At 39.8% G+C, this 14,536-nt stretch overlaps 1 protein-coding gene across 1 annotated transcript in view; it reads left to right on the top strand.

Annotated features, from left to right (window-relative positions):
• LOC118812040 (CMP-N-acetylneuraminate-beta-galactosamide-alpha-2,3-sialyltransferase 1-like) overlaps positions 1 to 14,536 on the top strand; it is a 63,215-nt gene that overhangs the window by 34,869 nt on the left and 13,810 nt on the right. Inside the window, exon 3 of the mRNA XM_036576718.1 lies at positions 10,477 to 10,670. Within this exon, the coding sequence (XP_036432611.1) occupies positions 10,477 to 10,670 (194 nt within the window). The remainder of the gene's footprint in view (positions 1 to 10,476; positions 10,671 to 14,536) is intronic.

Raw genomic sequence — 14,536 nt, 5'->3', positions numbered from 1 at the left:
GCAGTGATTCAATTCATGAGAGAGATGGACAGAGACGGAGGGAGACGGAGGGAGACTGAGAGAGACGGAGAGAGACGTTTCTTCTGAACAGAATGCGGAGTTTTCGGTTTAATCTCGGCTCAGATTCTCTGACAAAGTAGGTTTCAATCAGAGTGAATGTCAGCAGAGCCGGTTAAGAACATCACCACCTCTCTCTCCCTCTCTCTCTCTATCTCTGTCTCTCTCTCTCTCTCTCTCTCTCTATCTCTGTCTCTCTCTCTCTCTCTCTCTCTCTCTCTCTCTCTGTCTCTCTCTCTGTCTCTCTCTCTCTGTCTCTCTCTCTGTCTCTCTGTCTCCCTGTCTCTCTCTCTTTCTCTCTCTGTCTCTCTCTCTCTCTCTCTCTCTCTCTCTCTCTCTCTCTCTGTCTCTCTTTCTCTCTTTTCTTCCTTATCTCTCTTCTTCCTTATATCGCTCTCTCTCCCTCCCGCCTTTCTTATTCCTTCTCTCTCTCTCTCTCTCTTTTCTTCCTTATCTCTCTCTTCTTCCTTATCTCTCTCTCTCTCTCTTCCTCCAACCTTTCTTATTCCTTCTCTCTCTCTCTCTTTTCTTCCTTATCTCTCTCTTCTTCCTTATCTCTCTCTTTCTCTCCCTCCCTCCCACCTTTCTTATTCCTTCTCTCTCTCTCACTCTCTTCTTCCTTATCTCTCTCTCTCTCTGCCACCTTTCTGATTCCTCCCTCCATCTCTCACCCATCTATCTCTCTCTCTCTCTCTCTCTTTCTCTCTCTCTCTCTCTCTCTCTCTCTCTCTCTCTCTCTCTCTCTCCTGATCCTGCTCACCCCCCCCCCTTTTTTTTCACATGATTTCCAAATTTACCCTTGATGTAGTCAATCAGCCAAGTCATGCCTGGTGTCCATATCTTGCTTTTTTATTTTATTGCTGTAGCTACAAGGCTAACGTTGCTAACACCAGAAGTCAATAGTTACCCAAGTCGTTAATACAAATACATTACTAAAACCTCTCTTAAGCTGCTCTAACCAGTTGAGAAGAAGTATTTACAGAAAAGATTTGGGTGACTATTGACTTCTAGTGTTTATCAGATAGGTTGGCCATCTAATTCCAATTATTCCTTTAATGTACACAAGTGGACTTTAACTATTTTTAGTTATGTCACATAATTTAGTCCATATTTCTAGATAACAGTATGTCCAAAACCACTTAAGCAGGTCTATCAGAAATTAGTTTGACAAATGTGTGAAGTGTAATGACTACAACATGCAGTTAGCACAGTGCTAACTGGTGGGGTATAAACTTACATGAACTGCTAGACACATTACCATCATGGCTTGAGTGCCCTCTCAAATGACACCAGCATGGGTGGCATCTGGGAGTTCTTGTTTCTCCATCTGATCAGTGAGTGAGTTACATTGTGTGACTCGGACACAAGACCCGCATAAAATGACATACGGGAGCTGAATTTCTTGCTAATCTCATGTTACAGACATCACCACAGTTCAGTACAAAGTACAGTACACAGCACACTCTCCATCAGTCTGAAGAACACTTTCAAGATGCAAAGAACCCTTTAATTAGGCAAAGGGTTCTTGGAGTGTTCAAGGTTCTATACAGAACCATTTTCTTTACTAAAAAACTTTCTTTTTTTAGTATCTTTTTTAAGAGTGTACTCTTTCATTCCAAAATGTGCATTTATGACTCTAATCAAGGTGATACTAATCATAAAATAACATTGATATTTCTAGTATGTCTAAAGAAGTTGAGTTCATGGTAGAGTTCAAGGTAATGTTTATGATGGTGTTCATAGTGGTGTTCTTGGTAGTGTTCATGGTGGTGTTCATGGTAGAGTTAATGGTGGTGGTCATGGTTATGTTCATAGTAGATGATGGTGTTTATGTTGGTGTTCATGGTAGTGTTCAAGGTAGTGCTCATGGTAGTGCTCATGCTGGTGTTCACGGTAATGTTCAAGGTAGTGTTATGATGGTGTTCATGCTGGTGTTCATGACAGTGTTCATACTGGTGTTTATGATAGTGAGGGTGGTGCTGGTATGAGTGTATCTGACACAGCAGTGTTTCTGGGGTTTTTAAACATGTCAGTGTTACTACCAGGTTGACAGTGGACCGCCACTAAATAATATCCAAACAAGAGCAGCTTTGTAGTCAGAAACTGACCATTGATGAGGGACTAAAAATAATTAACACAAACTGTGCAACCTCAGTCACTACCTGTACAGCAGCAAGATGGAGGGTTTCTACTAATGTGGACAGTGACTTTTCTCATTTCTGTGATGGTGCAGTGACAAACTGTGGCAGCCTTGCTAAAACCCAGCCTGGCTGGCCTTGCAGTCATGATGTGCTGCTGGGATTTTAAAAGCTCTTATTCAAAATGCCCATGAGATATGTGACATTTGTAGCAAATGAGCCATGTCACACTTTCATAAGCATGCCAAACGTCCTTCAGCGTGTCAAGGTTTTAAAAGGATCAGAGTTCTGGTGCCAGGCATCAGTTTACCACGAATGTGTTCCATTTCAGAGGAGCCCTGATTCGGAGGTTTATATTCAGCAACATTAAAGAAAATAACTATGTTATGACTCTAGGAACACATTTAGAAAAATGAATAACATGTTGAAAAAAGTAAACCTTGAGTATATATTAGAAATCTTACAAATCGCAAGAAGTCCCTTGATGCCATAGAATACACACCATTTGTTCCCTACAGACCCATGTATGAAAATCAAAGTTCACTTTTATACATGTGAAAGTTCACATAATGTAAATGTTCTATACCAAGTTTAAAGTTCTTCCTAGAACTTTCACAATATGCGAGGATTCTTTAAACTTTTGAAAGGCTCTTCATAATCACTCAAAACAATAGGAAGACTGTGTAAAAATCAACAAGAAGTCAGGATTCTCATAAACACAACCAACACTGCAGCACCCTTTGCTATAAATCATGCATCCACTAACACAAACACAAATTCTGCCCAACAAAGATGACATAGCCGAGTTAAAATTGGACAGCCGAGATATACAAAGACAAGGAAAAATTACCAGAGGCACAACTGTTACCCGGTAAAGATAACATAACTGAGTGTAAATCAGACAGTTAAGTCTAGTCATCAAGTTAGATGAGGGAAAAACTAGACTGCTAACTTCAAAACCTAAATCTAATCATCATATGCTAAAGCTTACCATCACTACAAGCATGAAAATGTTTATGGACATTTTTTATCTTACCTTTGGTACTCGATGTACTGAAGAAGATGTTTTCTTTGATGTGTTAAAACAGCTTATTTTAGCTTTTGCAGTAAAAGCATTTGTAAGTACCAAATATACAAAATACTGCATACTTCCACTCACTGGCCACTTTATTAGAAACACCTACCTTATAGTTTTATTGCATAGATGTGTCATTATAGACACTATATAGTAGCTTATTTGTGGCTGCCCAGTGTTTCCGCCACTCTACCCCATTCATCATTGGTCAGTTTCTGACCACAGGACTGCTGTTGTACAGCTGTTATTTGGGTGGTGCTCCATTCTCAGCACAGCAGTGACACTAACATGGTAGAGTTCATGGTAGAGGCAGATAGCAACAGTTGCTAAGCAGTGGTCATAGGACTGGAAATTCTGTTTCATTATTTCAAATAATGCAGCTTAATAAACATTCTCTGCCCGTTTGATTGCTAGGCCTATGACCAGACTTGGTAAGGCCAGACACAGCAAGGCCTACTCGTGGCTACATGCTTGGTTGAGAGATCAGTTAACTGAAGCTTGAATCAGGATATGGTATATGAACAGGAATGCTGACGTTTATGTAGATAGTACCTGACGTAACAGTGAGTTATGTTACCTGCAGCCGTTAGTGATCTTTATGAGAAATGCTTGTAAGGTGACAGACATACCACAGCTCACAGTTTCGTTTTGTGTCAGTGTGGAAATCTGTGTGTGGACGTGTAATTTATGATTCATTTAATAATCATTTTAGCAGTGATTTAGCCAAACAGTAATACATTTAATATGTGAAATATGTTTGTCACTTTGTCACACATACCATACACGTATCACTGATAACCGATAATAATGATGCTGACCTGTAGTGTAACAGCAGTGAACTCTAGTGAACTGTGGTAAATGTGACCGAATAAAAGAAAATAAAACTGATTGAAGAAAATCAAATGTGTACAGTGCAAATTGTCATGTAAGCACTGAGATGGCAATTTGTGCTGTACCTGTTTGATTTTATTTTATCGGTTTCCTTTTATTTTATTTTATTGACAAGTAAACATATTTCAAATAATAAATGTATTATTTTGCTTGTGTATATTTTTTAGTCACTGACACAAGTGTGTGAAGTTGTAGTAGGACAATAATAATTTTGTTCATACAGTAAGAAAAGATGATTGAAAAAAAAAGATTTGTAAGATTTGTGGTGCTCAAAAACAAAATACTTATAATACATGAAATATTAAATTGTAAAATAAATTTATTTCAAAAATATAGCAAAGAAACACTCGAAGACATGCTTGAAGATCCTCCATCATGATTAGAAGGGTAAAATGATTTTTATTCAAAAGTAAGAAAACAATATCAAAATAAGGATTTGCGATGATCAAAAACAAGTTAATTGAGGAACTCATAGAATCCTGAATGATAAAATGAATTTATCCCAAAGATATAGAAAATTAAAACTCAGTCAGGTCATTTTTGACCCATGTTGTGCATGAAAGGGTTAACTCCTCAGTTCATACAGTACATATGTGGACACTAAACTGCAAATACAGCCTCCTCTGATATGGCTTTTTGTGATCTCATTTACATACATGATGAGCAAATACATGCAAATAATGTTGGTTATCTTGTAACAGCAGCACATGTTAAGGCTTGGGATAGATTAGATGGTACAGGAATGGTCAGTTCTTGTAGTCGACATGTTAGATGCTGAAGAAATGGGCAGGTATGAAGTATTGAGCAACTTTGACAAGGGTCAAATCATTATAGCCAGGTGACTGGGTCTGGATCTCTGAAATGGCTAGGCTTGAGAGGTGCTCCCAGTCAGCAATGGTGAGTACCTACCGACAGTGGTCCATGGAGGGACAAACCTGGAACCAGCAACAGCAGGAGTGCCCAATCCTGGTCCTGGAGATCTTCCAACCTCTGGAGTTTAGATCCAACTCACCTGGCTCTAATACTCAGATGTCCCTGAAGGCCTTCATTACCTGGATCAGGTGTGTTTGATTAGGGCTGGAGCTAAACTCTGCAGCATTGTAGATCTCCAAGACCAGGATTGGGCACCCCTGAGTGACAAGGTGTTGGGCAACAAAGCACGAGAGCAACAAAGGCTATCCCATCTGATCCAAACCGAACTGTGGCACAAGTCACCGAAATTTGTAAGGAGGAATGTGTCACAACACTCAGTGCACCCTGTTGTGTTTGAAGTTGCATAGCTGCAGACTGGTCAGAATGTTCATGCTGACCTCTGTTCACTGCCAAAAGCACATAGAAAAGGAGGTCGCCTGATCCATGAGTCCCATTTTCTTTTATGTTGAATGGACAGCTGGGTACATGTGTGCAGTTTACCTGGAGAAGTAATGGTACCAAGGTGCACTGTAGGAAAAAGACTATTCAGTGTAGGGAGTGTGATGCTCTGGCCAGTGCTCTGCTGGGAAACTCTGCGTCCAGACCTTTATATGGACATCAATTTGACATATCCCACCCACCTAAACATGGTTGCGGATCTGTACACCACTTCATGGCATTGGTATTCCCCGACGGCAGTGCCCTCATTCAGCAGGATAGTACATCCTGCCACACTGCACACATTGTTCAGGAATGGTTTGAGGAACATGATGAAGAATTCAAGGTGTTGCCCCGGCCTCCAAATTCTCTGGATCTTTTTTACAATTTGGAAATTGGCTTTGGAAAACAACATACTGTACTCTATCCAGATCTCACTTTAACAGGTCCTACATTTTTTGACCACCACTGGACCTTCAAATTCAAACACTGCTGTGCTGATAACAAATTGAATGCTTGTGGTAAAGGCAGGTAGCAACAGCTGCTAAGCAGTGGTCAGTGGAAAACAGAGTGGAGCTTAGGATTGGTTGATTGCACTATACCTCACACATTTAAGAAAGAGGTAGAGAGTGTAGTGATTTGATTGAGCGTAATAAAATGACAGCGCTCACATAAAAGAAATCCAATTTTATTATCTTAAAAATGCAGCTTAATAAATATTCTTTGCCCATTTGATGGATGGGCCTATGACCAGGCCTGGTATGGCCACACACAGCAAGGCCGACCCGTGGCTACATGCTTGGTGGAGAGATCAGTTAACTGAAGCTTGAACCAGGATATGGTATAGGAACAGGAATGCTGACGTTTATGTAGATAGTAACTGATGTAACAGTAAGTTAGGTGACCTGCATCTGTTAGTGATCTTTATGAGAAATGCTTGTAAGGCAACAGACATACCACAGCTTGGACACCATTCAGCTGGACTGGAGCCAAACTAAGCAGTTTTGTTTTGTGTCAGTGTGGAAATCTGCGTGTGTACGTGTAATTTATGACTGTATGACTTCTGCTGCATAATTGAATTTTAGATATGCAGGTATGTGTATGTACATACTCTATATGTTTATGTGTGTACATGAGTGCCTGCTTGTGAAATTCTGTGTACAAACTATACATTTGAGTTTCAGGTTTGCTGATGAGTTCACATATGATGCTTAACACGGTTAGATGTCAAGGTTTCAAAACATACCATTAACCCTTTGATGCATATGCAGCTATGCAGACCCCTTTTAAGGCACTACATGGGTTAAAAATGACCCATATTAATTTCCTATGTTATTACATGCATGAGTGTTTCTTTGCTATATCTTTTGAAATCAATTAATTTCATCATTTAATTTTCCAAGTGGTCAAGTTAGCCAAACAGTAATACATTCAATATGTAAAATGTGCTTGTCACTTTGTCACACATACTATACATGTATCACTGATGACCGATAACACTGATGTTGAACTGTAGTGTAACAGCAGTGAACTCTAGTGAACTGTGGTGAATGTGACCGAATAAAAGAAAATAAAACTGATTGAAGAAAATCAAATGTGTACAGTGCAAATTGCCACGTAAGCACTGACATGGCAATGTGTGCCATACCTGTTTGATTTTATTTTATCAGTTTTGCTTTCTTTTATTTTATTGACAAGTAAACATATTTCAAGTATTAAATGTATTATTCGGTATGTGTATTTTTTAATCACACCTGCATACATGGGTTATTTTTCACACGAGTGTGTAAACTTATAGTAATACAATAATTAATTTTGTTAATAAAGTAAGAAAAGACGAATGAAAACAAAGATTTGTGGTCAATTGAATACAATTTTTTTAATTAATACCTGGAATATTAAATGGCAAAATACATTTACTTCAAAGATCTAGCAAAGAGGCACTCAGTCATGCTTGAAATTACATAAGAAATCAATATGGGTCCCTTTTGGCCCATGTTTTGCATTAGAAGGGTAAAATGATTTTTATTCAAAAGTAAGAAAACAATATCAAAATAAGGATTTGCGATGATCAAAAACAAGTTAATTGAGGAACTCATAGAATCCTGAATGATAAAATGAATTTATTCCAAAGATATAGAAAATTAAAACTCAGTCAGGTCACTTTTGACCCATGTTGTGCATGAAAGGGTTAACTCCTCAGTTCATACAATACATATGTGGACACTAAACTGCAAATACAGCCTCCTCTGAAATCACTTTTGTGATCTCATTTACTTACATGATGAGAACAACACATTTTGACCACTTTTAGCAGTGGTGAGTACCTACCGACAGTGGTCCAAGGTGGGACAAACCTACGAACAGTGGTCCATGGAGGGACAAACCTACGAACAGTGGTCCCAGGAGGGACAAACCTACCAACAGTGGTCCCAGGAGGGACAAACCTACTGACAGTGGTCCAAGGAGGGATAAACCTACCGACAGTGGTCCATGGAGGGACAAACCTACCGACAGTGGTCCAAGGAGGGACAAACCTACCGACAGTGGTCCCAGGAGGGACAAACCTACCGACAGTGGTCCCAGGAGGGACCAACCTACCGACAGTGGTCCAAGGAGGGACAAACCTACCGACAGTGGTCCCAGGAGGGATAAACCTACCAACAGTGGTCCAAGGAGGGATAAACCTACTGACAGTAGTCCAAGGAGGGATAAACATCGAACCAGCAACAGGGTGTTCCGATTCTGAGGCATGAATGTACAAGGGCAACAAAGCCTATCCCATTTGGTCCAAACCAAACTGTGGTGCAAGTCACCAAAATTTGTAATGATGGTTACAGGAGAAATGTGTCACAACACAAGTCCATCACACCCTGTTGCGTTTGGAGCTGCATAGCTGCAGACTGGTCAGAATGTTCATGCTGACTTCTGTTCACTGCCAAAAGCGTATAGACCTGAGCACCTGAGTGTTGGAACTGGACCTTGGAGTGATGGAGGAAGGTCACCTGATCAGATGAGTCCTGTTTGCTTTTACATTTAATGGACAGTTGAGTACATATGTGCCATTTGCGTGGAGAAGTGATGGCACTAGGGTGCACTATGGGAAAAAGACAAGCCGGTGGAGGGAGTGTGATGCTCTGGCCAGTGTTTCACTGGGAAACTCTGGGTCTGGACATTCATGTGGACATCAATTTGACATGTGTCACTTACCTAAACATGGTAGCGGATCTGTACACCACTTCATGGCATTGGTATTCCCCAACGGCAGTGCCCTCGTTCAGCAGGATAGTACATCCTGCCACACTGCACACACTGTTCAGGAACGGTTTGAGGAACATGATGAAGAATTCAAGGTGTTGCCCCGGCCTCCAAATTCTCTGGATCTTTTTTACAATTTGGAAATTGGCTTTGGAAAACAACGTACTGTACTCTATACAGATCTCACTTTAACAGGTCCTACATTTTTTGACCACCACTGGACCTTCGAATTCAAACACTGCTGTGCTGATAACAAATTGAATGTTTGTGGTAAAGGCAGGTAGCAACAGCTGCTAAGCAGTGGTCAGTGGAAAACAGAGTGGAGCTTAGGATTGGTTGATTGCACTATACCTCACACATTTAAGAAAGAGGTAGAGAGTGTAGTGATTTGATTGAGCGTAATAAAATGACAGCACTCACGTAAAAGAAATCCAATTTTATTATCTTAAAATTGCAGCTTAATAAATATTCTTTGCCCATTTGATGGATGGGCCTATGACCAGGCCTGGTATGGCCACACACAGCAAGGCCTACACATGGCTACATGCTTGGTGGAGAGTTTAATCATAATCTTAAGCACCTGTGAGATGTGCTGGAGTCAGGCCTGCTCTACCTTGCTACTAACAGGACTTACAGGATCTGCTGCTAATGTCTTGGTGCCAGATACCACAGGGCACGTTTAGAGGTCTTGTAGCATGCTTGCCTTAGCAGGTTGGAGCTGTTTTGATGGATGCAGAAGACCAAAAGTGCATTGAGCAGGTGATCTTAATGTTTTGGCTCATCACGTGTTTCCACACATTCAGCCTATATCAGTTTAGCTCCACCCATTCCAGCTAGTTATTAGCATTGTTTTTGTTATAAGGAGTGCTTTTTGAATGAGAGCAGAGATTATATATGAATCTTAATTACACACTAAAATAGTGGCTTAATTCTAAGGGTTAAAAGGAAGTTGGAGGATGATCACATGAAATTGCATTAGGGGCTGTTTGGGTACATAAAACCACACATTGTCAAAGATAGACCTCAGGAACAAGTTAAATACCAATTAAATGTAGGATATGGACTTACATGTAAGATGTATAATATAACCAGGAAGGAGATCATGAAGGATACTATTCTGGGATGTAAACCTTGTAGTGTAGCTGATATTATATATATATATATATATATATATATATATATATATATATATATATTATATATATATATATTACTGTGCATTTCTAGTCAAAATAGCCATGAAGTACAGATTTTTCATTTTTCAATGTCATGAAAAACATTCAAAACAACAGAAAATTACACAGAAGCCTCAACAACTAAATGCAATATCTAAATGTAGCTATTCACTATTTATTGTGTCCACTTTTTACCTTCATTCCAGCTTCCATTCTTTTCAGGAGACTCACTTTCAGTTTCTCAAAGAAACCTGCAGGGATATTTTCCACACCTCCAAAGTTCAGTCTTAGAAGCTGGTTGATCATTTTCTGAAGTAATCAAACCCATTCAGTGGTGTTGAGGTCTGGACTCTGGGGTGGTCAGTCCATTGTTCAGCTTCTTTGTTTGATGTGTCCGTCTCCTTTTCTCAGTGAGGTTCTTCTTGACAGCTACATATCCTTTCAGACCCATAGCCTATCTATCTATCTATCTATCTATCTATCTATCTATCTATCTATCTATCTAATCTAATCTAATTCCTAATTCATCTAGTGGCTGCAGTCAGAGACTAACCCAGCCAACCTGAGCATGGTGCTGGACAAGCTGTTCACCGTGATTCCGGGTGAGGACCGTTATCAGGACTCTGGGCCGAGCCGCTGCAGGACTTGCTCTGTGGTCGGAAATTCCGGAAATCTCCTCTCATCCGGTTACGGACCTCTCATCGACGCAGGGGATTTCGTCATCCGGTAGGACACGCTGCCACCAGAACACAACATAATAAGTGAATCTGTTTAAGATGACAATGGTGGATTTTTATTGTCTTTCTTTGAGCATTTGGACCATTTCTTTTTTTTTTTTTCAAATGAATTGACGATTCAGATTGGCAAATTTTTGATTCCATATTTACTGTCGACAGAAAATAACCTAAAATACTGAACTGTGTTGATGTAACATTTTATCAGATAAAAATGATTTATAGTGTAAGAAGAGAAGTATTTAGACATTTTTTTTGTATTTAATGAAGTTCCAGTGCATATATCCACTTCATATTTACACTATATTTTACACTATACACTATATAGGTGCTCTTGTAGTTCTACAGTTACAGACTGTAGTCCATCTGTTTCTCTGCATACTTTGTTATCCCCCTTTTACCCTGCTCTTCAGCAGTCAGGACCCCCATGGGCGGTGGATCATTCTCAGCACTGCAGTAACACTGACGTGGTGGTGGTGTGTTAGTGTGTGTTGTGCTGGTCTGAGTGGATCAGACACAGCAGTGCTGCTGGAGTTTTTAAACACCTCAGTGTCACTGCTGGACTGAGAATAGTCCACCAACCAAAAATATCCAGCCAACAGCGTCCTGTGGGCAGCGTCCTGTGACCACTGATGAAGGACTAGAGGATGACCAACACAAACTGTGCAGCAGCAGATGAGCTATCGTCTCTGACTTTACATCTACAGGGTGGACTGACAAGGTAGGAGTGTCTAATAGAGTGGACAGTGAGTGGACACAGTGTTTAAAAGGGGGCTAACAAAGTATGCAGAGAAACAGATGGACTACAGTCTGTAACTGTAGAACTACAAAGTGCACCTATACAGTAAGTGGAGCTGATAAAATGGACAATGAGTGTAGAAACAAGGAGGTGGTCATAATGTTATGTCTAATCAGTGTATACAAAGATATGTTTATAAAAAGATAAACTGATATGGAAAAAAAGTATTCAGATGCCACAAATTAATAACATTACACTTGTTGCAAAGCCATTGCAGGCAATTACAAATTCAAGATGTCTACAGTAAGAAGTAATTAGCTTTTTGGAGAACTGTGGTTTAATTCTGGCCCACTTCTCTCGGCAAACCATCTTCAGCCCCCCAAGGAGTGTCGCTCTGATGGACTTCGATGGACTTCGATTTCAATTTTCAGTGGGATTCAAGTCAGGAAATGCTGTTCTGGGTGTAACTGTTGTTTCTTATCATCCTCTAACTCTTTTCGAGGGACTGTTGGCTTCTCTCTTACTGTCTTTATTAATAGTTTGAGAACACGTTGTGAAAGCTAATCTGTCCAGGGACGATTAGCTGTGATTCTAAGGACTTTCTGATTGAATACAATCTAACCAATTGGTGATGTTGAAGGTCTTTGCCAGGACTCTGTAGCCTTTTCCATTAAAGTGTTGTTTTACAGTGTTGTCCTTGAAAACTTTTTCACCCTCACCATAATTGCTACTTGATGAGTGAAGTCTGCCGAGGCATCCTCCAGAGCTAATGTTACTGATATTATTGATACTGCCGCCATCAGTGCCGTGGCTTGCATGCAAATGACTTAATGTACTTCACTGATAAAATTATAGCATGGCAGTAGTGGGAAATGTTATCAAGACAGCCATTGAAAGCCGTTTCAATTTTTTTAAATGGACTATGGTTGCAAAGTCATAGCAACAGCATGTGAGTAGCTTGGCGTTCAAGGTGGAACTACAAGTTATGCAAAAGGTCAAACTAGGAAAATGCAGTAAACCTGTTAATATTTAATGGTGTTAAATATTTATTGCTTTAATGCATTAAAACAGCAGAAAACATAGAATAATAAAACAGGCCATCCTCTGCATACAGAATAGTTACTTACTAGATTAGAACTATATAAGGTTAACTAGAGGGGAAAGTTTAAGGGGGAACTTTAAGTTGATGCCAGCTGAAAACACTTAAATGGCTAAATCAGTTGTAGATAGATTTTGATTGTTTACATACTAAGGCTTATTACTCAGTAACTACAGGGACTTCAATGCAAACTGGCTAAGCTATTCTTAGGTTATAGAGGTATGTAATAAAACTTTGGGCCCTGGCCATTTAAGGGTTTTATATGGTAATTTCATGTGGTTAGGCAAGTGGTTGCTAATGTTTTGCTAGGCAACAGCTGTCCAACAGCCTCATGCCAGTAAGCTTAAACTGCAGTGCCCTACTCCTTTAAGACTCCGAGGTGGATTCTTTTACTGCTCATGCACAAAGATAAAGAAGAAACCCAGCACATGGAGATCATCAGGGCCAGTAGCATGGAGGAGCCAACCAACAGGTGCTTGGGCATTGTGGTAGTTCCAAAGAAGAACAGTGCTTGGGCACTGTGGTAGTTCCAAAGAAGAATATAACTGTCTGCATATGCATAACCCTAACCAAGCTGACTAAGGCCATATTTAGAGAGAAGTATATGCTCCCTTCAGTTCAACAGACTCTTGACACGCTGGCAGGAGCCAAATTTTTAGTAAGCTTGATGCCATATAAGCAACATGCATTTCATAAGACTGACTGAAACATTAGCACAATTCAGGTTATACTACTGGCTAGACCATTTCAGAATGTTTGGTCAGATATGAGCAGTTACGATACTTCTGTTCTCTTTGGCTCAATTACATCCAGTTCCATTGACAGCATACATGACATTACCTGCAATATATTTTAGATGATCAGGTAGTTTGCTTTGAATCATGAGCTGCTCTCCTATTTCTCTGATTATCCCTCTGGTTCAGGTTCATCTTCATCTCATCTGTCCATCAGACTTTGTTCCAAAACTCTACAGCCTCTTTTAATGAACTTTATGATAAACGGTGACCCAACATTTCTATCCATCTACAGATGTATATTAGAAGATAGATTAGAAATTCTGCATTTTTTTCTTGATTTTTTATATCCAGATGTGTTAAACAACTTAGAACTTGGCACCCTTTATTGGCAGATCTCCCAATTATAGGCAAGCAAATGTATAAGAACAAACAGTCTTAAAGTAAATTAAAGTAAAACCTCTTAATAATTAGTTGCATATTCCTTGCTTGAAATAACTGTGTCAAACTGGTGACTGACTGACATCACCAAACTGCTGCTTTCTTCTTTTATGGTGCTTTTTCAGGCTTTTAACAGCAGCTTCTTTCAGTTGTTGTTTGTTTTGGGGGATTTCTTCCTTCATTTGCCTTTTCAGGAGGTGAAATACATGCTCAGTTGGGTTAAGGTCTGGTAATTGACTAAAACATTTCACTTTTTTCCCCTCATGATGTCCTTTGTTATGTTGGCAGTGTGTTTTGGGTCACTGTCATGCTGCAGGATGAAGTTCTTCCTGAATAGTTTGGATGCATTTCTCTGTAAATTGGCAGAGGGAATGTTTCTCTAGACTTATGAATACATTCTGCTGTTACTATCATTGTCAATAAAGATTAGTGAGCCTGTTTCAGAAGCAGCCATGCAAGCCCAAGCCATGACACTACCTCCACCATGCTTGACAGATGGGCGTGTATGTTTTGCTTCATGCGCAGATCCTTTCTTTCAACATGCATTGTTTTCCCATCACTTTGGTAGAAGTTAGTTCTTGTCTTATAAGTCCATATAATTCAAATCTGGATTTCAAGTACTTATGGCTGATAAGTGGTTTACATCCTGAGATGGCTTCTATATTTCTGCTCTTGAAGTCTTTTTCAAACGATGCATTGTGATACCTTCACCCCGACCTGTAAAGGTAGTTGGTGATGTCTTTCTGGTTGTTAGTAATCCAATGGTTTCTTCACCTGCATGCCATTCACATACCTAATAATACTGTTGCCTGCACAGATAAATAGGATCTAGAAACACCACCGCC

This window comes from Colossoma macropomum, unplaced genomic scaffold (genome assembly GCF_904425465.1).
Source record: "Colossoma macropomum unplaced genomic scaffold, Colossoma_macropomum, whole genome shotgun sequence".
NCBI classification, from domain to species: domain Eukaryota; kingdom Metazoa; phylum Chordata; class Actinopteri; order Characiformes; family Serrasalmidae; genus Colossoma; species Colossoma macropomum.
This window is presented reverse-complemented; position numbering and strand designations above follow the sequence as displayed.